At 42.5% G+C, this 25133-nt stretch overlaps 1 protein-coding gene across 1 annotated transcript in view; it reads left to right on the forward strand.

The window, feature by feature from the left end:
• The window catches only part of LOC124548682 (neurotrimin), a gene marked incomplete at its 3' end in the record, with an annotated part of 1196053 nt that overhangs the window by 711108 nt on the left and 459812 nt on the right, over positions 1-25133 (forward strand). The window contains exon 6 of the mRNA XM_047125186.1: positions 10441-10596. Coding sequence (XP_046981142.1) covers positions 10441-10596 — 156 coding nt within the window. The remainder of the gene's footprint in view (positions 1-10440; positions 10597-25133) is intronic.

Here is a 25133-nt window from a genome sequence, read left to right on the forward strand (position 1 = left end):
AGACCAGAATGCTTTGTTCTCCTACTTTTCTCCCTCACACAGAATAAAATTTTTCCTACGTAAAGTGTGTTACATCCGGAATGTATGTGGCTTGATTAGGTAACTTATGATAGCATTTAGATTTAAGCGAACTGTTTCCGTTATGGATGGGAACTGGCATGCAGCTAGTTCCTTCCGAAATGTCAAACTGTTCACAGAAAAAAATGTGTGTAGCCACATTAAACTTTTTGGTTGTATTCAACACTTAGTATGGATAACAGAGTGACAATCATGGAAATAAGTAAAGATAATAAATCGGATTAGCCACTCAAATAGATACATTTTAATCTCAAATAGTAATAAGTCTAGATCGCAAATTTTTACTAAAAATTAGAAGTCATCTATCAATGGCAAGCAGTTTCCACGGCATCTAGATAGTCATCAGACCATGTTCCTAGACTGAATAAGAAATATATATATATATATATATATATATATATATATATATATATATATTATTCATCGCTACTGGCGCTATTCATCGAGAGTTCCACACTACCGTATTCACAGCAACAGCTGGCGTCTGTACACTTATCTTTGCTTCAACACCTCAGTTTGAATTTTCACGTAGTAGCCGTAAATGGCAGTTTATTGTTCTTACAAACGTGTATGAACAACTAGTACAAATAACTGTACTGGTTGTTCATGCACGTTTGTTATTACCTTTTGCAAATGTAAAGTACTAGCTACTATGGTCAACTTACATTTAGCATAATCGTTCATATACTATTTTATTTGTATCTAGGTCATGCAGCAGGCGAGGGGCAAAGCTTTTCCTCTACAACGCGTAGCGGCTTGAAGCTACTTAGCAACTGCCAGAGGTGTCTTCCGACACTTGTCAGTGCTACCCTCTCCACCTAATAGTATAAAAAAACTTTTATTTTGTATTATGCTGTATCCATATTTTATTATGCAGATAAAAGTATAATATTGGTATCTATTACCGTGTAAGATGATTTTACTTTTGCATTCGATAAAGATGGTCTGATAATGAGCAAGATATAATCGAAGCAGGTTACCAGAGACTTGTGATTTTAATTTTTAATAAAATTTTGCGATGAGGACTGATTACTGTTTCACATTGTCTAATCACACGAATGATTTTTCTAATGATATATTCAAAAAAATATCAGAGACACTTTATCTTTCAATCGAGTTTTGCAACAAAAATGGAAATGTAATTTAAGCTGATTTTGAATTTTGCGTTTTTTAAATGTGATAACGTTGTAAGCAAGTTACAGAGTTCCCCAAACCTAGTATGTAGCATGGGATGGGAGAAGGAGGAAGACGTGGTATTGGAAGTCTGCTGCAATAGAACTGGCGGATGCTGTTGGATTGCGGCACATGGCAAGAGACTTTTGCAGTAAATGATACTCGACGTTAGCGATTCGAACTTGAAAAATTGCTAGAAAGGATGGGTGATGATAATGAAAATTCAGATGGTCCGAATAAAACAGGTGCTCAAAATTACTGGAGAGCTAACATTTTTTTTTTATTTTTTGCTACGCAGTGAGCGCCAACAAATCGGAGCGAGGCACGGCGGAAGCGTGGGTGCACGCCTGCACTCGGGCCTAATTGGCGCCGTTAATTGCCGGAAAGACTTGGAGGGGTGAGCGGGGTGGGGGGGGGGGGGGGGACGGGCGGAATGGCGTGAGCATGATGAGGTCCGCACTGAATTCGCAACTGCCGCAGGTGCAGGGGCGCTCTATGCCACGGAGCCGCTCGCTACATGTCCACCTGAAATACGGCGGGCGAAAGCGTCAAGTGCACGCTGAATACGTTCTTTCACAGCTGTGTCGGCAGCCGCTGCAGCCTGCATAGCGCTGTGCTGTTCCTTTCGAGTTCTTATAACGCTGAGGGTAAGGTTCTCCACGGCTTGTAGCCACATAAGTCCCACTGGAATCCCGTGACGAAGTAGCAGCTCTCCAGCTAATCTTTTTATCGCCATCGTTAATTCAACTTAGTAAGCGGCCCAAAATGAATAAAAAAAAAAGAAGACGGAGCACAAGGTTAAATATCTTACACCGGAAAGGTATCGCAAGACCTTAGTATTTGATAAAACTTTCAACTTGATACCTCCACCCTTTCCGGACAAAAAGGGGCCTTAACAAAGAGACAGTCACGCGGACAACTAATTGCAAAAAACAAAAACAAAATTATGTGATATAAATATAAATCAACGATTTTGGGATGTTTTCCTTTACTTGTATTGTTAAATCTCGCTCGCGAAATTTTATGATGCGCCGAGTGGTTTTGGATGAGTGAGTTAGCGAATATCAAAATATGTGACATACTCCGCGTATCTTTTGGCTGCAGAGGCATAGATCCTTAAATTTTTTACACAGTCCAGGAACTGTAGACCTTAGTATTTGTCATAAATTTCACTTTGACATCCCTACCCGTTCCCGATAGAAAGTGGTCTTAACAGTCGGACAGACAGACAGAGGTTTAGCAAAGTCACTCTACAACGGTCCCGTCGTTGCTGACGATACACGCACGGAACCCAAAAAATTTGTCGAACGAGAGATTTGTAACTGACCTCCTTCGTGAGTGAGGTGTATTCCCTAACGAGTTTTCCGAAAACTGTAGTCTGGCATCTCCCTTCCCGACGACTTGGTTAATGTTGCCGTGCCTGTCAGATCGTTTAGGAGACATAGATATTTGTCGGTTTTGACGGATTACAAAAAAATGTTTCAAATGTCTCTGAGCACTATGGGACTTAACATCTGAGGTCATCAGTCCCCTAGAACTTAGAACTACTTAAACCTAACTAACCTAACGACATCACACACATCCGTGCCCGAGGCAGGATTCGAACCTGCGACCTTAGGGGTCGCGCGGTTCCAGACTGTAGCGCCTAGAACCGCTCGGCCACACCGGCCGGCGACCGATTACAGAGATTTCTCAGTGACGTAGTAGTCAAATATTATAATTATTTTTCTCTGTTTACGACCGTTAAACTATATTTAGTTGTGTTCAGGACCAGATACTAGTCTTTGAACCAAGCACTCATCAACTGCAACTCTTCTTTAACTTTTTAACAATTTAGTAACAACCTGCCAGCGAACAGCCTCAGAGACTTAAAACATTATCTGTTAGGTGGTTTTTGTGTACCAGTATCGTGAGCTGTAAATTTCCCTGACATTCATCAGACATTAATTCTAATTTCAGCACTCCATTAGGCCGATTTACGGCGTTCTGTTTATTAGGAAGTGTTTAGGCCAACTAGAAACCTATGCCGAGATTATTAAGCACGTGTTTCGTTTTCTAGGTGAGGGCATTGTGCTTTTTTGAGAACTTTCGGAATTCAGAAATTACCACATCTACCTCGATACAGCTGGGACAATGTGGTTTAATGAACAAAATACGAACCTGTCGAGTATTGGATCAGATTTGCGACAGGGTCCAGGACTGCCTTGCACGAAGAATCCAACATATTCTTAAAGGGGAGAAATCAACAGGTGTATAACTAATTTACGAAATACAGTTAGGGAGTGTTATAGAACTGCCACTGTTTTCAGTTTATAGTGTCACAGATATTTTGAGAGGTGGTAGTACCCTCCGAAACAAAGGAAAAAGTACAGTAAACATAAGCTCTAACATGCATACCTTAACAGCTATGGGCACTTGTTCAACATAATAGACCTGTTTCATCGCAGCGAAAATGAGGAAGAGCTCTCAGAGGATGCGTTTTAGACCTCATGATAGTTGGGCTTCATTTTTCTTCTTTTCGTGAGTGTTACCACCTCTCAAAATATTTGAGACTTTTGTTTAACACTCTGTGTATTGATTAGCTATTGGGCAACTTACGAAGGCCGTGTGCCGGACGTGGTGGCCATGCGGTTCTAGGCGCTTCGGTCTGGAACCGAGCGACCGCTGTGGTCGCAGGTTCGAATCCTGCCTCGGGTATGGATGTGTGTGATGTCCTTAGGTTAGTTAGGTTTAAGTAGTTCTAAGTTCTAGGGGACTGATGAGCTCAGAAGCTAAGTCCCATAGTGCTCAGAGCCATTTGAACCATTTTTGAAGGCCATGTCTTTTGAATGGCTGCAACGCCATAAGAGGGTAAAGAATAGAAGGAAGACCGACGGCAGATTGATCATCGATACAGTGACAGGTACTTGACCCTGGAACTAGATAAATGTAACATTGTGGACAAAGAGGCGAAGAGACCCTCCATTGCGTAATTGTACTATTGGGTATAAACCAGAAGAAACAGTTCCAAGTGTACGATACGGAGTTGTTATAATTACAGTGTAGCTATTCACATAGGTCCAGCATGGCCTGTAATTAGCGTATGTCAGTGAAATTCGGTTGATACGTTAGTCCATTACTACGCAACCGATTTACGACGAAAAATGGGTTCCATTTCTGGCCACCAGGTTGAAGTTTAGGACTGTGAAACCAAGAAAGACTTGTGGATATTTTTCCGTATGTACTAAATTAGAAACGGGACACGGGCAGAAAAGATCAAACAAGTGAGAAAGGAATAATGTTAATTTTATTAATAACCAGCGCTTACACAATTTGTTCAATATGAGCACCGGTACCGTCGACGAGATGCTGCATCCGAAGTGGTCGACATACGCTTGCAATAATTCTGATCAACATATTCCTGTTTACTGGCCTTCAGATGAGATAACCACATCCTTTAGATACACCCAGAGACAAAAGAGACATGAAATCAGATCACGTGATGTTGCAGGTCGTGCATCTGGAAATCCTCTGGAGACCACACGTTCGTGGAAGGCAACATTTAGCAAATCTTTTACTGGGTGAGCGACTGGAAGTGTTGCTTCATTTTGCTTCAAAACAATGGTTTCCACGCTGTAGCCCTCTTCCAAACCAGGCACCACATGTTGTAAAAGGAGTCTCGATAACGTTCAAACTGCGCCTTACACCTGACCGGCTCTTTGGGTATGTTATCTTCGACGAAAAACGGTCAAAGAATAAAGGGACTTATGAATACACACCACACAGTCACATACGGTGTATACAATGGCTTTTCGTGGATAACAGGGGGTTTGACAGTAGCCCAAATATGGCAGTTCTGTGTGTTCACGGCGCCCTATAATGTAAAATGTGCTCCCTCGCTTCATAGAATATTTCCGGCCACATGTTATCAACTTTGATCTGTGCTAGAACGTTGCTGCTGATCGTGAGGTTTTGGTTGTTGCACCATATGGACCTTGATATGGTTCCGTAAACTATCCAGGCGTAATAACTGATTGTATTCATGTCGGGTCTCCAGAAGGGAACATACCGTCATCTGGACACAATATTCCGGCGGTCCACTTGGCCCCCATCTTCAGGTGCGCCGGAAGTTCCTGACAGATAGTGCAACGGCGTACTCAACTGAAGATGGCGGCCAGGTGGACCGCCGACATAATGTGTCCAGACGATGATATTCTATGTACTGGGTGGAGACCCGACATGATTACGACCATATTGATCTTGTACGGGTACCAGTATAACATAGACCGCAAAACGTCCCATACTGTTGATCATGAGATGGATAATTCTCATGACACTATCACTACCAAAGGTAGGTGCTGCACGGTCAGTCATAGCAACAGCAACCTCATCAATAACTTGCTCCAATACGGGACGCCTTACTACTCCAGGTGCTGCACCAAGCTCACCCGTGTTTTCGAATATCATTATCAACTTTTTAATTCATTTAATGGCATCGGACCTCCCCTCAGACCTTTGACTGGGTGATACTCTCTCAGTGCAGGACTATGCCGTTCATCTGAAACAGTTTCACCAACAGCGCACGGTCTCTCTTCTGGACAGTCACACTGTTCACTTACTCCACGGCTTGTCGAATGACAACGTGGATGACAGACTGTCCTACAGACGGTATACAGCGCCAGATATGCATCTATTGGCCAAACAAATGGTTTTCAAGAAATCGGTTCCATTTTAAATCATTGTCGTATTTACCAAGTTTCGCTGCCACATGATAATCAGAGTTTCGTGCGTAGCTGGTCTTTAATTAGAACCACTCGGTACCTAGGACCATCTGTTTTGTGCTGCCTCAAGGTTGAATGACCACATAAAATTTATCGTAGAACGAGCGGATGGCCCAGCGTGGTTCATTGAGAGAATATTGAGAAGAAATAAATTTGATTGTTACCTGATTCCAGAAAATGATCTGCCACAATCAATTCATCCTTGTTGTCCAGTGGAACACCAAATTCATTCCTTTGATACTGTAACTTTGCAAGGCCGTACAGAGAGGCCACAGAAATTCAAAAGCACACAAACAGCTTTAGCAGAATAGATGAACTTGTGAGTCTTGGTAGTTAATAAAAGAAAGAGACAACTGCTCTGCAGTTCACGCTCCTTAACTTACGTCGGCGAGACCCCGTTATCTCAAGCAGTGGGCTGACGGCGTCACGGCACGACCGTTCGGCAGTTTCGGATCAATTGTAGGAGCTACTGTGCCTGTTTCAGTAAGAAACTAGTAACTACGTCTTTATAGTCTTTGCTGATTTCTCCAGAATTAGGACACGAACAGTTCAGTACAGAAACGTATTTGAGGCAACGGCATAATGCCCGGATTACGAAAGAAACCAAGGAAATAAGTAAGGTACCTGAGCATCAACTCACTGTCACATTACTTTGCTAAACTCATCTTCATCTATTCCCTGTTCAGTTTCTATAATGGTGCTTTAAAGTTCCTTCCCTGAAACCAATGTAAACCCTTCATGATACCACCTTGTATAGTGCTGATGAGCTAAGTTGATACGGTGACACACAATACGATGGGAATGCAGAAGGGCGGTGTAGGTCATCTTCAATCAGAAAGGTTACCAACAATCAGAAATAAAATGATTTTTATTAAATATGAAGAAATATCCAACTTAAATTAGGCTTCTTCCTGTGAAATGTGTAATTGAATTACAGGTTTGAAATTATTAAAAGTCCTCTAAAATGTCACAGTCTCTGAGTGATTCATACTTAGAGTCCGTTCGCTGGAGACCTACAATGAATACGGAGCCTGAGTCTTGGAGACGACGGACGAACATTTCAGTTTGTGAACTCGGCGGTAACTGGAGACTGTACAAGACACGGCGCATTGAAGACAATTGTCTGCCATAGCTCAGGGCTCCGGTATTTAACGAGGCATCAGTCAATCGCTATCCACACACGTAATGCCCATGGGCTTTCAGCTGCGGCCCCTGCTCTATATAGTTCGTACAGCCAGCCCATACAGTTGCTGCGCTCATATGTTTCGAGAGCGGCTTATCAGCTGCGATGTTGTACTCTCTCGAGTCGTGAATATCGTCACTACACAATACAGTGGTCATAAGAACTTTTTGAAGGATGTCTTAACTTTTATGCTGGATTAAAATGGTGAAATAATTGGTTCCATACTGGTTCGACCTTCTAGGCTTTGATCGAGCGCCGTATAGGTACAACAACATTTTTTTTAAGAGCCCGTTCCTGCTATCATTTCTTATAACGAAAGCTCTGAAAGTTGTTTTGTAATACAAGATCAAGAGTGAACTGGTGGCCTAATAAGTAGAGCACAGATTTATCATCCGTCTGTCGATCTGTTTTTACTGTTTCGTATTGACCGGTTTCGGGCAGCGTCGCACATCCTCAGATCTGTTAAACAATTTTAAAAAATTAATGATAATTTGGTTCTAATCCTGTTTCGAGAAGATTACAGAGATAAGAACTTCTCTATCTATTACAAAATAAACAGTGTTTAATGTACCATTTATTGTAATTACAGAGTAAGTCTTACGGGGAATGTCAGTTTCACTGTCAAATGGTAAACACAAATTACTATGCCTTCGATTTATTTTAAAATTTTAAGTCTATTTGGTCTAACCAGCGTGTCACAAGTAAGTCCAGTTTTGATAAATTGCATGTAGAGGTTTCAACAGAAGTTAATGACACTATATTATCATCTTCATAGAACGATATGTAGATTATAGTACGTAGGTATGGGAAAAACCGACCGATATTGGTACTTTATTTCTGAAAAACCGGTGTTTCTCGGCATTTTCTTGGTCTCAGTTATAACAGTTCTTTTTATTCTTTTGCTAAAAACTGCGTAGAAAAATCGAAATATCAGTCATAGCAGTAGCGCTAAAATTTTAAGTTTTTAAATAAACTTTTTTTAAGGAATGAATATTTGTATTCATAAAATTAGCGTTGTTTTGAAATATTGTGTTATTACACAAAACGGGAAAAAATTTCAGTGCTAGTTTAATAACAATGCCGACAGAAACAAACAATAAACATATGGCATAGAAACTGGTACAGGATTGCTGAGACAATAATGTACCTGTTACCATGTGGCATAGCCTATTAGATGGTACGCGTGTACATACAGCGTGAAAAACTTTCTTCCATATTGTCTATATGGTAGTTTCTCACTATCGTCGTCGGACATCAGTTGTGCTACAGAATGGCGCCATGCTAATCTGGAAATATTTTACGAAATGAAGTACAAGGCTCATTTTGCTTTAAAAGATTAAAAGCTATATGAACCCCAACCAGCTTTTGACGTAGTACACCGAAAAAAACGTAAAACTTAACCCTTCATTCGCAGTTTACAATAAAAATAGAAAACAGCTGATCTGCTGCATGTGTCTAGATAACATTTCACTATGTGCTTGTAGCCCTCCAAAATGGACAAACTAAAAATAAAAATAGAGTTGTTCAACTTCCGCTTTCACCCCTTAGCACTGACTATTCCTAGCGTCCGCGTAATTCTATGAACTCCGGTTGTAACACAATTTTTGCGCAGAGTTTAAAAAAATTAGAATCAGTAGGAGAATACTTGTGATTTTAGTAGTAGTCAACCATGTATCACCTTCGAGAAACACTGCGAATACTGGGCGCACTAGGTTTTATTGTATATTGCATATATAATTTAATATTTGGATTCTCTGTATCTTTACACTGAGTCAGTAAACAGATTTCAATCTTTGTTCGATTTCTATGTTTATGTCAGGAAATAATAGGAACAGAAAAACAAAAAGTTGGTTACTTCGTAAACCGGTTATTCTGAGCGGTATTTCATAGTCGGATTAAAATGGCGTAAATGAAGCAAGACAACAGAGAATCGGTTGTTTCAGCGATAGATGACCGCTATCCATAGATTATAGTACAATAGGAAGACATCGTTTCGAAAAAAAGTTGAGTATGTATAATTACCAAATTCAGATACGATGAATAACAGATCAGGTAAGAACTAATAGTATCCTAGAATTATGTAGGTTGAAATACTGATGATAATAATGCCTTGTCTGATCAAAAATATCCGGACATAAAATAGCAAAAACATGGTTCAAATGGCTCTGAGCACTATGGGACTTAACATCTATGGTCATCAGTCCCCTAGAACTTAGAACTACTTAAACGTAACTAACCTAAGGATACCACACAACACCCAGTCATCTCGAGGCAGAGAAAACTCCTGACCCCGCCGGGAATCGAACCCGGGAACCCGGGCGTGGGAAGCGAGAACGCTACCGCACGACCACGAGCTGCGGACATATAAAACAGCAAAATGGTTCAAATGGCTGTGAGCACTATGGGACTTAACTTCTAAGGTCATCAGTCCCGTAAAACTTAGAACTACTTAAACCTAACTAACCTAAGGACATCACACATGTCCATGCCCGAGGCAGGATTCGAACCTGCGACCGTAACGGTCGCGCGGTTCGAGACTGTAGCGCCTAGAATCGCTCGGGCACTCCGGCTGGCCATAAAATAGCAGACGTTGATTTGATATGTGTCCACACTTGGCCTTTGTAACAGTTTGTTACCTGCTGGGGAACATTTTCAACAAGACATCAATACGTCTGTAGGGGAATGGCAGCCCTTTCTAGCTCCGAGCCGAAACCAGAGAAGATAGCAATGTTGTACCCTGGTATCTGGAGCGAAGGCGACTTTCTCACTTATCCTATAGGTGTTCAAATGCGCCATTGTTCTGGATTACGGTCCATGTCTTGTGACACTAAGTCGTGCGATCTGTCCTTCAGAAGCGGACATTAAGGTTTAGAGCTCTTGGTGCATATCGAGAGGTGTGGTCTATCTGCCAGTGCCTGGTTTCACTTTCTCACCTCCTTCTATCCATAACGACACAAACCCGACATTACATTTTAGAAGCACTCATCACACGACACAGGTACACGCTTCACACTTCACAGGACATCGGAAAAAGACAATGGCAAACCACCTCCACTAGTTGACTAGACTGAAATGCAGGTTTTCTGCATCTGCTCCCCTACGCTTATTCGGTAAGAATAAGACTACTTTGACTTTAGAATACAATAACTCCGCACTTTTAAGATTCATTTCGTTGTAACATGTTCTAGTACGGCATATATACTTACGGATGCCGTTCAGACCATTTAGTGACCGTGGCTGTTGCAGTGCCGCCCAGCATCGTGGACCGGGAGACGAGCACGGACATGGTGGTGCGCGAGGCGGCGAACGTGACGCTCACGTGCAAGGCGGTCGGCTACCCCGAGCCCTACGTCATGTGGCGGCGAGAGGACGGGGACGACATCAACTACAACGGCGACAGCGGTGAGTCCACGGCGTAGCGTCTCTCACACTGCATGCCATGTGCGCAGAAATCCAACTAAATACAGTGGGCTTGGCGTGGGCTCCACCTGTATCTTCTTGTTCTTGTTCTTCTTCTTCTAAGGAGTAAGCGATTCGCTTGTTTCTCGCACAAAGGAAGCTGTTGTCGATTCCTCAGCAATGATAAAACTATTTTTGACGTCACATGAAATGTATTCGCAATTCAGAATATGGACGGCTATCAGCTATACAGGTGTAAATTTCAAGTTGACAAACCAGAATAGCTCGAAAAATAAGCTTCACACGAAAAAATGTATAGAATCCAAAGCTGATTACTTTCGAGGGGGACATCCGCTGGTGCTGAAATTAGTCCGCCACCCCAGCCCCCTAGGGTTGGGGCTGGAGGCAAGTTTAAAATTTCAAATGGGAACCTCTATTTTTTTATTGCAGAATCAGATTCTACACAACAAACTACGTACATTTTGTCTTAAATAATTGTTTTGATTCTTGGTAGTTGGCGCTGTAATTCAAGAAAATCCATGTTCTCATTTTTGAGTGGAAAATGGTTACAAATAAATAAAAAAAGTACTTATTTTCTTCGTAAATTTTGATTCGCTAAAACTAAAACTCCCCCCTCTCCCCATAGGGTCCGGTTTGAGAGAGAAGAAATAGAGTTTTACAAATGTTGACCCAAATATTAATTTTTTCCGCAGATTCGGATAAGTTTTGTTTGTTTCGTGGGACTCACTTCTTATTTATCCGTAACCATTTTCCGCGCAATAATGAGAACTTGGATTTTCTTGAATTACAGCGCCAACTACCAAGAATTAAAACAAATGTTTAAAACAAAATTTACGTAGTTTTTATGTAGAATCTCGTTATGATAAAGAGTGTGTGTTCCCATTTGAAATTTTACAGTTGCTTCCCGCCCCAACCCCAGGGGGCTGGTGTGGCGGGTTAATTTTAGCACCAGCAGATGTCCCCCTCAAAAATAATCAACTTTGGATTCTACACATTTGTTCGTGTGAAGCTTATTTTTCGAGTTATTCTGGTTTGTCAACTTAAAATTTACATCCTGTGTAACTGAATGACAACAATGATATCTAGTGCCGACCCTCGAACCTAGATTTCCCGCTTATTGCCAGCGGTCGCCTTACCATGAGGCTATCCGAGCACTACTTACAGCCAGATCCAGACTTCCGTAAGTCTTGAATCATATGTCTACATCTGCACTCGTACGTTCATTATGCATATTCCCGTACGGGGGAGACATTTTAATTGGAAGTCGTTTGCCCTTTTCGGCGGATAGATACGACATTGCAGTCCCCGTGTTCTTCAGAAGTACGATGCACTATTCCTTTGGACATGCACACATGTTTCTCATATTCGAAACTGTGAATACATTTCATGTAGTTCATAATGACTATAGTTGCCACAGTACCACATTGCGCCGTATTTTTGAACAACACAGCCACTCCTATACTGTATTTCGGTGTTCTTCCTCTTTGCATTCTATTCAGAATTGGAACCCTCTCTCTTTATTTTCGTCACCTCTAAATCTACATAGTGTCGTGAGGCCTCCCGCAGATCTCTGAAGTCTCGTTCCTGATTGCTGTGTCTCACTGAGACGTTTAGCACTCGCCATCCATGTATCCGAGCCGTAAAGCAAAACCGTCATAGCTATGATATAAAATTTCATTCTCATTTCATTTCTCGTTTCCCCAGATAATGTTCTTTAGAGTGTCCCACATACGGTTGGTACGTATTCAGTATGTGACTGATCTCAAGATAAGTGTTGTAAGTTATCTCACAGTCAATAATTCGAAGTGTGAAATTTGCTCAATATGTATAAAGACGTTCCATGTGAGATGAAGCAAAGACAGCTCCCATAACTTGTAACATTATATCAGTGAAACCTTCACGCTAGGCAAAATGTGGAATTCTCATGCCACCAAAAAACAACGTGGGAACGCTATCTGATTCGTAAAGATTAATAGAAACAGTCACAAGAGCGCGCGCGCGCACACACACACACACACACACACACACACACACACACACAAGCGCGACCGCGCGCGTACTTCCGTTATTCAGCACAACCGGAAGGAAATCGACCTGCATAACCAAGGTGAGCTCTGATCATTAAAGGCGATGAACCAAATTGGACTTATGTTAGCTCTGCTTTCTACTTACAGCGTCTATATGTGCTATGACGATGTTTTGTCACTTTCGTAATATGCTTTGGCGAACAAAAGAGTATTAAAACATCAGAGCCAAAATGTAAATCATCAGTTACATTATTCTGTAATATCACAGTAATGCTTGACATCTATTCGCACGATGTGTAACAAGCTATAGGGGCATGAGCACCCATTGACCTATCTTGCCAGGACATGGAGCTTAGTAGCATGCAAACAAAACTTACTAGTCACTAGAGTCTTGCGAGATCGGAATTCAATATTTGATTTACGATGAGACCTAATTATTTGTGGATCGAGAAAGTTCAACAAGAAACCAATTGTGCAGTGTGACACGATCTAGTGCTTCAATACAAAGAATAATAACCGAATTATTGAAGAAATCCGAAAGAAATAGATTAACTTCCATTTTACTAAGCACAGGCCTACGGTTCCGACCTAATCGCGGAATAACCATAGTCAGGCGATGTCAAAACACCCTCCCCTTTCTAACTACGTTTTACTACAGAAATCAAACTGAAATAGTCTCAACCAATTCCTTAATCATTGTAGAATTTCTGCAACAGAATGCATGTCCATCAGACAAGAACAGCCCTTTCTCCAAACACATTTCCAGAAGTAGTCACCCAACCGGATCCTGGAAAGAACATAGACTAGATTGGCGAATATTCCTTCAAATAAGAAGGACCTCAAAGTAATTTCCATCGGTTGAACACGCTGACTAGCGTCAGTGAAGATGCAAAGAGTTTGCTGCAATTTTTTTTATTATAGAAAGTAATTATAGCAGAAGTACGTAAGGTATTGCAGGTACAAATATCGCGATCTACTAAAAGCAAACTACGGTGTAATGGGGAGAAATGAAAGTACCGAATGAACAGGCAACTTTTATTGCCAATTACCCAGGAAAATTTTTGTTGGGCTGGATATTTAGCACTAAAAGCTTTACTCTTGCTCTTCTGTGTGCAGAGAATCTCATATCTCTTCTATATATTTTATTTATGTATGATTGCTAAATAATTTCTATTCCAGATTCCTAAGTCGTAGCAATATAAAAGTATGTTACTAACAAAACATTTTCATGTACGTAATAACCATTGTAAAATGAAAGAAAGACCAGACGGATTTTCTAATGGATACCGGAAGTTTCCTTAATCTACATGCTTGAATGGATCATAGCCTTGGATCGGATGGTGCTGTGGAAACTGCACAATGAGTCCACGAGGAAGCTACTTGCCATCTGGAGGTGCAGATTTTACGTCGGGAAAGCGTCAAACATGACATCTCGTATCTCTGCGGGGAGGAGGTGGAAAACAGGCACATGAAGACGACGAGAAGCTGCCTCGTAGAAATACCGTGCAGTTTAATAACACCATCCGAAGCGACTCCTGTGAAACATTCACGTTACTTTTACGCCGGGAAACAGTTTATCTCAAAGTCTTTGAAAGTATTTCAAAGAGTGTTACCCCTAGAGGAAAGTGTATCTGGGAACACATGATGTTCCCTAGTCGGTGATTCAATACAATGACCGACTTTAGAACCACATGAAATAATGTGCACTAGAAGCTGCCGTAAGCAGTTTTCCGCATTTTCTACAGGTTTCGTTGGAGACAAGAGGTTCTGTTTTGAGCAGCGTTTGTGAACACTTAAGGGGAGCCGGAGGTGGTCAAATCGAAAAAATTACGATTTTTTTTGCTACCGAAAATTGATTGGAACATTCCTCTTTCATGTAAACTTTGAATTTATGTTCTACTCGCCCTAGAAGGGGAGTTATTACCATTTTCCCCCACGCCTGCAGAGGAAATGGGGGGCCGCTGAATGCATCTAACACCCTCTCGTGACTTCCTGGCGAACTGCTTGGGATTTTCTCGGCCAGTTACGCATACAGCGAGTGTGCAAGGGTTGACTACATTGTTTTTTGTGACAAATGAAGTGCTAAGAGCGTGGAACATCGTCTCTTTGGTGTTTACCTTTTCGAATTGTTCAGTGTTCCGCCTGTTGTTGGTAGTATTATACTTCTTGTGTAAAGCGTTGTTCTGGTTACGATGCCACGTTTTAGTAACCGTGTATATAAGAAGAGGAAGAACGTAGGGAAAAGAAAATTAACACTAATACCAAGTTGCGATACTACAATTACTGAAACAGTGCGTTCTTCTGCTAAGCAACACATGGCCGCCCATAGCCCTGTGACATATTCTAGCAAATACTACATTGTGGATGGTGACTCCAAAGGTTTCAAGACTATAGAGGAACTGAAACCACATGGAAATGAATTTGTAGTTGAAAAGTTGGAATGCGTTGGGCATGTGCAAAAGCGTATGGGTGCACGGCTTCGAAGGCTCAAACAAACTTTGGGTTCCAGTAAGCTCAGTGATGGAAAGACAATAGGAGGGAGAGGCAGGCTTACTGATGAGGTGATTGAACGTCTACAGAGATACGATGGGTATGCTATAAGGCAAAATTCTAATAATGTTAGTGACATGCAAAAAGCAGTGTGGGCATTGTTCCTTCATACTGCCTCTTCCAATGAATACCCTCAACACAGCCTGTGCCCAAAATATTCCTGGTGCAAATATAATGCAAAAAAGGACTATGATCACAAACATGGTTTGCCAGCAGCTGTGATAAATGCAATAAAACCAATTTTTCATGACTTAGCACAGCCAGAATTGTTGCACAAATGTCTACACGGAATGAGAGCGTAAACAATTTGATTTGGAAAGTGATTCCGAAAAGGGTGTTTGTAAGCATAAAAACACTGCACTTTGGCATTTATGATGCAATAGCAACCTACAACCAAGGGAACAGTGTGAAGTGTGAACTTCTGAAGGCATTAGGATTTACAGCTGGGGTGAACACTGTACGAACACTAAGAAATATTGACAGAGAAAGGATAAGAGGAGCAGAAAGAAGAGAAAGGCATATGAAGTATGACGGAACAACAAGCCAGAAAAGAAGACAGAAGAGGAAGCTTTTGGAGGATGAAGAAGTAGACCCTGATAATCCATCCTATAGTGCAGGAATGTATTGAGAAACATTGATAGCCATTTCCCGTAAATTAGAATTTTTAGAATATAAGGAACATATTCTCAAACTCCACTCAAGCTAGAGAGATGAAATTTTTATACAGCACTCCTAGTGGTCAAACTTACATTGTAACACAGCCATTTGGCAATATGTTCAGCAGTTTCATTTCAGTTTAATTATAAAGCAATTATTTGTAAAAAAATGGGGTCATTAATAAAAAAATAATTGGAAGGAAACTAGAAAAGATACTCCAAAATCCACTGTATATGTAAAAAAAATTCAAATTTTTGTATTTGGTAGTTTATTCATAAATGTTCCTCAAACATAGTGGTTTTAACATGGGCAGCATAGGCACCTCCAGATCACCTTAAGTGCTCCACAATATATTATACCTATCTGGAAGATATTGTTAACTGTTCAGCTACAGGGTTTTATGGTGAGTAAAATTCTGTACATTTTAAGAATAGTTACATAATTTGTGGGCCGTTACGCCGTACTTCGTTAGTCGTGAATCATCTTGTACCTTGAAACAGAAAGTCTCGTTACTGTGTAAAACGTGACATTTGCTAACGAACTAAGTTCGCTTAATGTATTAACAATTTACCCCGTATCTAAAATGGAGTTACGCTGCCTGAAAGCAAAACTGCAACACTCTCAAGTGCAAGGTAGATATTCCAGAACTCAAATCAAGAACAGGTGCCAACATGAGCAACGTAGACGTAGATATGTAGTGAAGCAACTAAAATCACTAAAAAAAGCAGGTCTTCTGGTCCAGACTGTATACCAATTAGGTTCCTTTCGGAGAATGCTGATGCATTAGCTCCATACTTAACAATCATATACAACCGTTCGCTCGAGGAGAGGTCCGTACCCTAAAACTGGAAAGTTTCACAGGTCACACCAGTATTCAAGAAATGTAGCAGGAGTAATCTACTTAATTACAGGCCCATATCGTAAACGTTGATGTGCAGCAGGATTTTGGAACATATATTGTGTTCGAACATTATGAATTACCTCAAAGAAAACTGTCTATTGACACACAGTCAACATGGGTTTAGAAAACATCGTTCTTGTGAAACACAACTAGCTCTTTATTCAGATAAGGGATTTCAGATCGATTCCGTATATCTGGATTTCCGGAAGGCTTTTGACACTGCACCACACAAGCGGCTTGTAATGAATTTGCGTGCTTATGGAATATCTCTCAGTTATGTGGCTTTCCTGTCAGAGAGGTCACAGTTCGTAGTACTGACGGAAAGTCATGGAGTAAAACAGGAGTGATTTCTAGCGGTCGCCATGGTAGTGCTATAGGCCCTTCGCTTTACCTTGTCTATATAAACGATTTGGAAGACAATCTGAGCAGCCATCTTTTGTTGTTTGCAGATGACGCTGTCGCTTATCGACCAGTAAAGTCATCAAAGGATTAAAATAAATGACGAAACGATTTACGAAAGATATCTGTATGGTGTGAAAATTGGAAATTGATCCTAAATAATGAAAAGTGTGGGGTCATCCACATGAGTGCTGAAAGGAAACCATTAAACTTCGGTTACATGATAAATCAGTCAAATGTGAAGGACGTAAATTCAACTAAATACCTAGGAATTACAATTACGAACAACATAAATTGGAAGGAACACGTAGAAGATGTTGTGCGGAAGACTAAGGAAAGACTGCGATTTGCTGGCAGGACACTTAGAAAATCTTACGGATCTACTAAAGAGACTGCTTACGCTGCACTTGTCCGTCCTCTTTTAGAACACTGCTGCACGTTGTGGGATCCTTACCACATAGGACTGACGGACTACGTCGGCCAGGTTCAGAGAAGGGCAGCACGTTTTGTATTATCGTGAAATAAGATAGAGAGTGTAACTGAAATGATGCAGGATTTGGGATGGACATCATTAAAACTAAGGCGTTTTTCGTTGCGGAAGACTTTTCCCACGAAATTCCAATCACCAATTTTCTCCCCGGAATGCGAAAATAGTTTTTTGACGCCGGCCTACATAGCGAGAAACGACCATCATAATGAAATAAGTGAAACCAGATCTCGTGCGTAAAGATATAGGTGTTCGTTCTTTCCCTTCGCTATACGAGATTGGAATAATAGAGGATTGTGAGGACGGTGCACTTAAATGTGATTTGCAGAGTATCCATGTAGATCTAGAAGATCATATTACTGACAAGTCAAGTTGTGATGTCATCTTGAGACACCGCTCGTGCATTGACCATCAAAAGCCCGCCAACGGACCCGGAACGGTGTCGCCAGTAAGGCAGTATACACATATCAGGCGCCGCACCTCCCCTCTTCGGGAAGACTACACGACACCAACGCCTTACCCGGCACTATAAAGGACGACAGAGCTCTGAAGCCGGTTCGTCAGCGCAAGTCGTCGTCTCAGTTCGACAGCTCAGAACGGTGTCTGCCGACGTTATACGACGGTTGCCCAGAAAGTAATGCACCACATTTTCTCTTCAACAATTACTTATTGAACATAATGAGAATTACACATTACCCTATATCTTCATGTAATCTCCATCCCGTTCTCTGGTCTTCCTCCAGCGCCAAACCAGGGCGTGTATGCCCTGTCGGAAGCAATCCTTGTCCTGTCGGCCGGCCAGTGCTTCACTGTGTGAATCACCTTCTAAAAGTCCTCAAAATGTTTTCCGTGAATGCGTCTGTCCTCGAGAATGACATCATCATCTCGCCGCAACATTTCCGGTGTGTCAGCCGTGTATGGTCTCCCCGACCTCAGCGAATTGTGGAGCTCCGCCGAACCGCCTTCTGATGACTTCACCCTCCGTGACCAGCTGCTAGCTGTACTTCTGTCGACAGCAGATGCTCAATAGACTTTCCACAAGCGTTTGCAGTATTCCCCACAGCTTCTTTCTCTGCAGTGAGAAATTCAATGACGGAATCTGCAGAAGCCATTTTGATACGCAACGTTTCGCATTTGTAGCATTGTTTTCGGCTTGCGATCACATGGTTCCCAATCGTCCTTGGTGCCCTTCTTTCTTCCCAGGATGATGTCCGGTCGGCCACCGCTGCTGGCACAGTGTGTCAATCTTTCCGCATATGTGTAGTACGCGGATGTTCATGACCTGGTGTCCGGTTGTGGGAATGATTCACAGACGACTGCAGAAAGCAGAGACCCACTAGCGATACACTGTGTCCATGTGTAGCAATCCTTTGATACGTCCATCCATCTTCCCGCAGGCCTACAGTGCGACTGCTTTCAAATGACTGCAGTTGTTCCATAAAAGTACGTACTCGTCGGCAGGGCCTGTTTGTGCTCTAGAATTAATTTTCAGCTCTAAACTCAGCACGGTTACTAAATATGGGTCGGCCGGGGTGGCCGAACGGTTCTAGACGCTACAGTCTGGATACTGCGCCATCCCTACGGTCGTAGGTTCGAATCCTGCCTCGGGCATAGATGCGTGTGATGTACTTTGGTTATTTAAGTTTAAGTAGTTCTAAGTTCTAGGGGACTGATGACCTCAGAAGTTAAGTCCCATAGTGCTCAGAGCCATTTGCCACTAAATATGGAGTCAAAACAGAGAGCGCACAGACAGTCCTCCTAAGCGCCATCTGATCTCCGATGACCGTGACAAATGAATCACCAACCCTACAACCACTCCGCGTCCACCTGTCGCCACTGAAGGCATTGTTTTCCGGGAAGTGTAGTTTTATACACCATACTCAGAACCACAACACTCCATCAGTATATTTAAATGACAACAGTATTTCTTGGTTTTATGCTTACAATTCTGTTACTGTGCAGTGAGAGAAAACCTCTCTGCTTCGTGTAACCTCTCAGCTTCCACACTCTGCTGACCATTCAGGTTTTCTCTCACAGAAAGGCTGCATTCAGTCCTTACTGGCCAAGTATATACAGGATCTCTTAAACTGAGTTGCTATTTAGTCATATTACCAGAAGCGATATTTGCGAAGTGTTGTCTTAGTTTTTGAAAAATTCTTACTTGTTCAAGGTTCTTGGTGTGGCAGTTTTCCACTGCAAGCAATAATCATTCGTTTTAAGAATCAAATATATTTATCCTCCTCCACTGTAAATATACTTCTCAGACGCGTTACGCCATTTATGTTCACGGAATACTTTTAGTTAACTGTCTATCCTGTCAAAATTTTTGTCCTGGTTTTTGATAGGTCAAAGGCCACATTTCAACTTTCATATGCCCGCTGTTTGTCGACCGGCTCTTCGCGTGACAAAGTTTCCTCCAGTTGTTTATATGAATACACTATGTGATCAAAAGTATCTGAGCTCCCCAAAAACATACGTCTTTCATATTAGGTGCAATGTGCTGCCACCTACTGCCAGGTCCTCCATATCAGCGAGCTCAGTAGTCATTAGACGTCGTGAGAGAGCAGAATGGGATGCTCCACGGAACTCACGGACTTCGAACGTGCTCAGGTGATTAGGTGTCACTTGTGTCATACGCCTGTACGCGGTATTTACTCGCTCCTAAACATCCTTTGGTCCGTTGTTTCCGATGAGTTAGTGAAGTGGAAACATGAAGGGAGACGTACACCACAAAATTGTACAGGCTGACCTCATCTGTTGACTGACAGAGACCGCTGACAGTTGAAGAGGGTCATAATGTGTTATAAGCAGACATCTACCCAGACCATCATACATTATTCCAAACCGCATCAGGACCCACTGCAAGTACTACGACAGTTAGGTGGGAGGTGAGAAAACTTTTGTTTCATGGTCGAGCGGCTGCTCATAAGCCACACATCACGCCGGTAAATACCAAACGACGCCTCGCTTGATGTAAGGAGCGTAAACATTGGGCAATTGAACAGTGGAAAACGTTGTGTGGAGTGACGAATCACGGTGGACAATGTGGCGATCCGATGGCAAGGTGTGGGTATGGCGAATTCCCGGTGAACGTCATCTGCCAGCGTGTGTAATGCCAACAGTAAAATTCTGATACGCTGATGTTATGGTATGGTCGTACTTTCATAGAGGGGGCTTGCACCCCTTGATATTTGCCTGGCACCATCACAGCACAGGTCTACACTGATGTTTTGAGCACCTTCTTGCTTGCCACTGTTGAAGATCAATTCAGGGATGGCGATTGCATCTTTCAACACGAGCGAGCAGCTTTTCGTTCAAATGGCTCTAAGCACTGTGTAACTTAACATCTGAGGTCATCAGTCCCCTAGACTTAGAACTACTTAAACCTAACGAACCTAAGAGCTGTTGAGTGGTACTTAAGTAAATAAATTAGTGAAATCAAAGTGAAGTAGAAATTAGAATATAAATGGAAAACTCGGTTTAGTTTAGAGAGTTACATACTGGCAAACAACGGGCAGAACAGCAGAGCAGAAGAGTCAATGACCGTGAAGTCAGCAAGTTCCACATAAGCGGACGCTGCGATTCAGCCGTCAGGGCATCGCCCGACCGGCTCACGTGTTTCTCAGTTGTCACATGTGAGCAAAGGCCCTCGCCTACATTCCAAGAGCCAATGACCGACGTTAAGAAGACTCTTCGAGAAGCTTTTCACCGTGACAGAAGAGGCAATGACCGGCTCATGTGTTTCTCAGTTGTCACATGTGATCAAAGGCCTTCGCCTACATTCCAAGAGCCAATGACCGACGTTAAGAAGATTCTTCGAGAAGCTTTTCAACATGACAGACGAGGCAATGACCGTGAAGTCGTTCACCTCCAGTGAACTGAAGTGAACAAATACGCGAGATGCAGTGGGCCCGACAGTCGAAGGAAGAGAAGTGAAGGAGAGTAGCAGTAGTTTTCAGTCAGATTCGGTGCTGAAGACTGTCATGCAAGAAAAGACTACATCATGCACAGACGCACCAAGTCCGCCACTGTAATGGAATAGCAAGCAGCAGCCACGGCGCCAGAAGACAGAAGTTAAAAGGTATTTGAAGTCTGATTTTTACTTACCCGGGTGACTCGTGAGGACGGGAAGGAGACGGCCTCACATTAGCAGTCACCTGTGAGCTGGTATGAAGACCTGACAGCCGAAGACTGGCAAGCGGGAGTCCGTTGTTCGAGTCCGCGACACTGGCCTTCCCCTGCCTCGCCGCTCCGCTGGCCGACGCACAACACACGCGGCGCTTAGAGAAGAGAAACACTGGGACGTCACATCCAAGGTATCACTATCCGATGCACGACTTCGCTCGCAATAATTAAACGAGCCACCTCGCGCTGCGCATCTCCAGTCAACTAGGCGAGACGGCGACGCGGGATACACACCACCACGCGTAATCAGACGCCGCCGCTGCCGCAGCAGAAGGCCTCGCAAACGACACAGCTGCCGTTCTCCTAGCCAGAACATCGAGTAAGGAAACAGTTGTCCAAATCTTCAATAAAAGTTATCTTATGTAAAAATGCTGTTTCATTCTACCTCATACCCGAGCCAAGGAAGAACCCACCCTGCCCACATGTTATTAAGGGAGAAAAATTAATTAATTTAGTATTTTCACCCTGACATAATGCTTTAGAATCAAATTCCTTTGCAGTAATGCTCATCCTGACAATTAACTAGCATCAAAAGAGAAAATCCAGTTACATTTAGTGGCAGAACTGTTACAGGGCATCGCACACACCCATGCCCAAGGCAAGATTCGAACCTGCGACGGTAGCAGCAGCGCGATTCCGGACTGAAGTGCCTAGAACAGCTCGGTCACAGCGGCCGGCCACCTGTTCATAATTCATGGCCTGTGGCGGAGTGGTTACCTGACAATAACATTCCTGTAACTGACCTGCACAGAGTCTTGACATGAATCCTATAGAACACCTTTGGGATGTTTTTTAAATCCGACTTCGTGCCAGGACTCACTGACCGACATCCATACCTCTCCTCACTGCAGTACTCCGTGAAGAATGGGATGTCACTCCCCAAGAAACCTACCAGCACCTGATTGAGAGAGTGGAAGCTGTCATCAAGGCTAAGGGTGGGCCAACACTATATTGAATTCCAGCATTACGGGTCATTTTCAGCCAGATGGCCGGATACTTTTGATCACATGGTGTATGTCTGTGCCGCAAAAAGCCTCTGCATCTCGGGCTCCTAATAGTTCAAGTATTTTTTCGTTTGATGCATTTGGCACAATGTAATACGAATTCCGTTAGCGGCGTTTGTTCATGTTTTTCACGTCTACAATTTTCTTATATATATTATCGGAAGTGTAAACTAATATCTGCCCGAAATGAAATTGTTATCGATTTCTAGCAGCAATGCCCTTCCTCCTCTCCATTAGGTGAGCGTCCAAGATCTGAGACGCGAATTTTCTAACTATATTCTGGTAATCGCTATGCATAGGAGGCACACGTCCATGTTCAAATCGAAGAGTTTAGCACACAACCATCTAGGTAACTGAATTTACTTTAACCCAATTTTAGGACTGGTAGTCACGTGGACTCGTTAGCGTGAGAAATGTTTACCAGTATCCCCTGTGCCCATTTATCTGTTCACGTGTGATGCGAAAGGTAATTACATTTTTGTCGTTGTATTCGGCCGTTTCTGTTTTATATTCGATTAGGATTTAGTCTCTTCGTAGAATTATAATTGTTAAGGCGACAGCACGTGAATTATTCTTCACATTCTACCCAAACTACTGATAATTATCAATTCTTTCCCCAATCGTATTGGCACATTGATTGAGCCAGAGGATTCTTTTTCTTGATCAAATATCAAGAAATTTCAGTGCATCCATATAAATATTTAGCATTAGTGGCTTCCATTCCAGGCCTTGTCCAACTAAGCTACCTCTCTGTCTCTGCATCGGTGTCGTTCGGGCAATGAACGTTGAAAAACGAATTTTCAGCTGTCAGTTCATATTGACACAACCACCTCCTAGATGTGACGTCAACAGCGCGTAACTCGTGACGCATGTCACGTGCCGGAAGTTGACAGAGTGGGGGTGACAGGTCGTCTATACGTATTTCGCTCCATGTTGTCATGAGCTAGAGAAGCGATTTTCCTGTGTTGAAAAAAGGTATGGTTATCGGTTTCCGAGACAGGTGGGGTTGGGGGCCGTACAACATATGAAATGGTGAAGTTCGTGAAATGTTCGTATGAATATGTTCTCTGCTGCCCACTATTGGAAGAAGCGGGAACCAAATCGCTTATAACCTATGCACATTTAAATCTAGCATCGCTTCTTAAATCTATGAGGGGCGGTCAAAGATTTTCCTTTGGATGGCATTGCTGCAGCGTGTATGCAATATAGCGCGACAATGATGCAGGTGGACAAACACCGATATAGGCAATAGATTAGTGTGACATTTGTGTATTTGTGAAGTGCGTGCGGTAAATGGGGGAGCCTAGGCAATGGAGTTATCAAATGCGTCTAAATAGAACCAGCGTGCTGATATTCTTTTCTAGGCTTCCGAAGGACAAACACCGGTAGAAATCAATCGGAGAAGGAAGAATGTGTTTGGGGCGCTAAGTTCAGTGTTGCTTCATGATGCCTGACGTCCCAATGCAGCAAATGTCGTAACGCGGAAGTTACGCGAACTCAAGTGTGAGACGCTCTGGCACCAAGTCTCTAATTCTGACCTCTCCCCATGCCATTATCACGCCTTCGGTCTCTTAAAGAAGGCCTTGAAGGGTCGACGATTCCTTTCTGCATCGACATCTGCATTTACGTGGATACTCTGCATATCACCCTTAAGTGGTTGGCAGAGGGTTCATCGATCCACCTTCACAACAATTCTCTATTATTACACTCTCGAACAGCAAGCAAAAGAACGAAAACCCATATCTTTCTGTGCAGGCTCTGATATCCCTTATTTTGTAATGATGATTGTCGGTCAGCGTCAGCATAATTTTTTCGCAGTCAGAAGAGAAAGTTTGTGATACAGATTTCGCGAAAAGATCTCGCCGCAACGAGAAACGCCCTTGTTTAAATAATACTGATCTCAACACCTTTACCATGTTTGTGACACTTTCTTCCCCATTTCTGGATGACACAAAACGCTCTGTCCTCTCTTGAACTTTCTCGATTTACTCAATTAACCCTACTTAGTAAGGATCCCACACCGCGCAACAGTATTCCAAAAGAGGGTGGACAGGGGTAGTAGGTCTGTATCTCTTGTAAGTGTTCAGCCAATAAAATGCAGTCTTTGTTTCGCCTTCCTCACAACACATTCTGTGTGGTCTTTCCAATTTAAGTTCTTAGTAATTGTAATTCCTAGGTATTTAGTTGAATTTACGCCCTTTAGATCTGACTGATTTATCGTGTAACTTAAGTTCAACGAATTCTAATTAGCACTCATGTGGATGAACTCACACTCACAGTTATATTTTATAAACCATTTTGCAATTTGT

This window comes from Schistocerca americana, chromosome 1 (assembly GCF_021461395.2).
Source record: "Schistocerca americana isolate TAMUIC-IGC-003095 chromosome 1, iqSchAmer2.1, whole genome shotgun sequence".
Classification (NCBI taxonomy): Eukaryota; Metazoa; Arthropoda; class Insecta; order Orthoptera; family Acrididae; genus Schistocerca; species Schistocerca americana.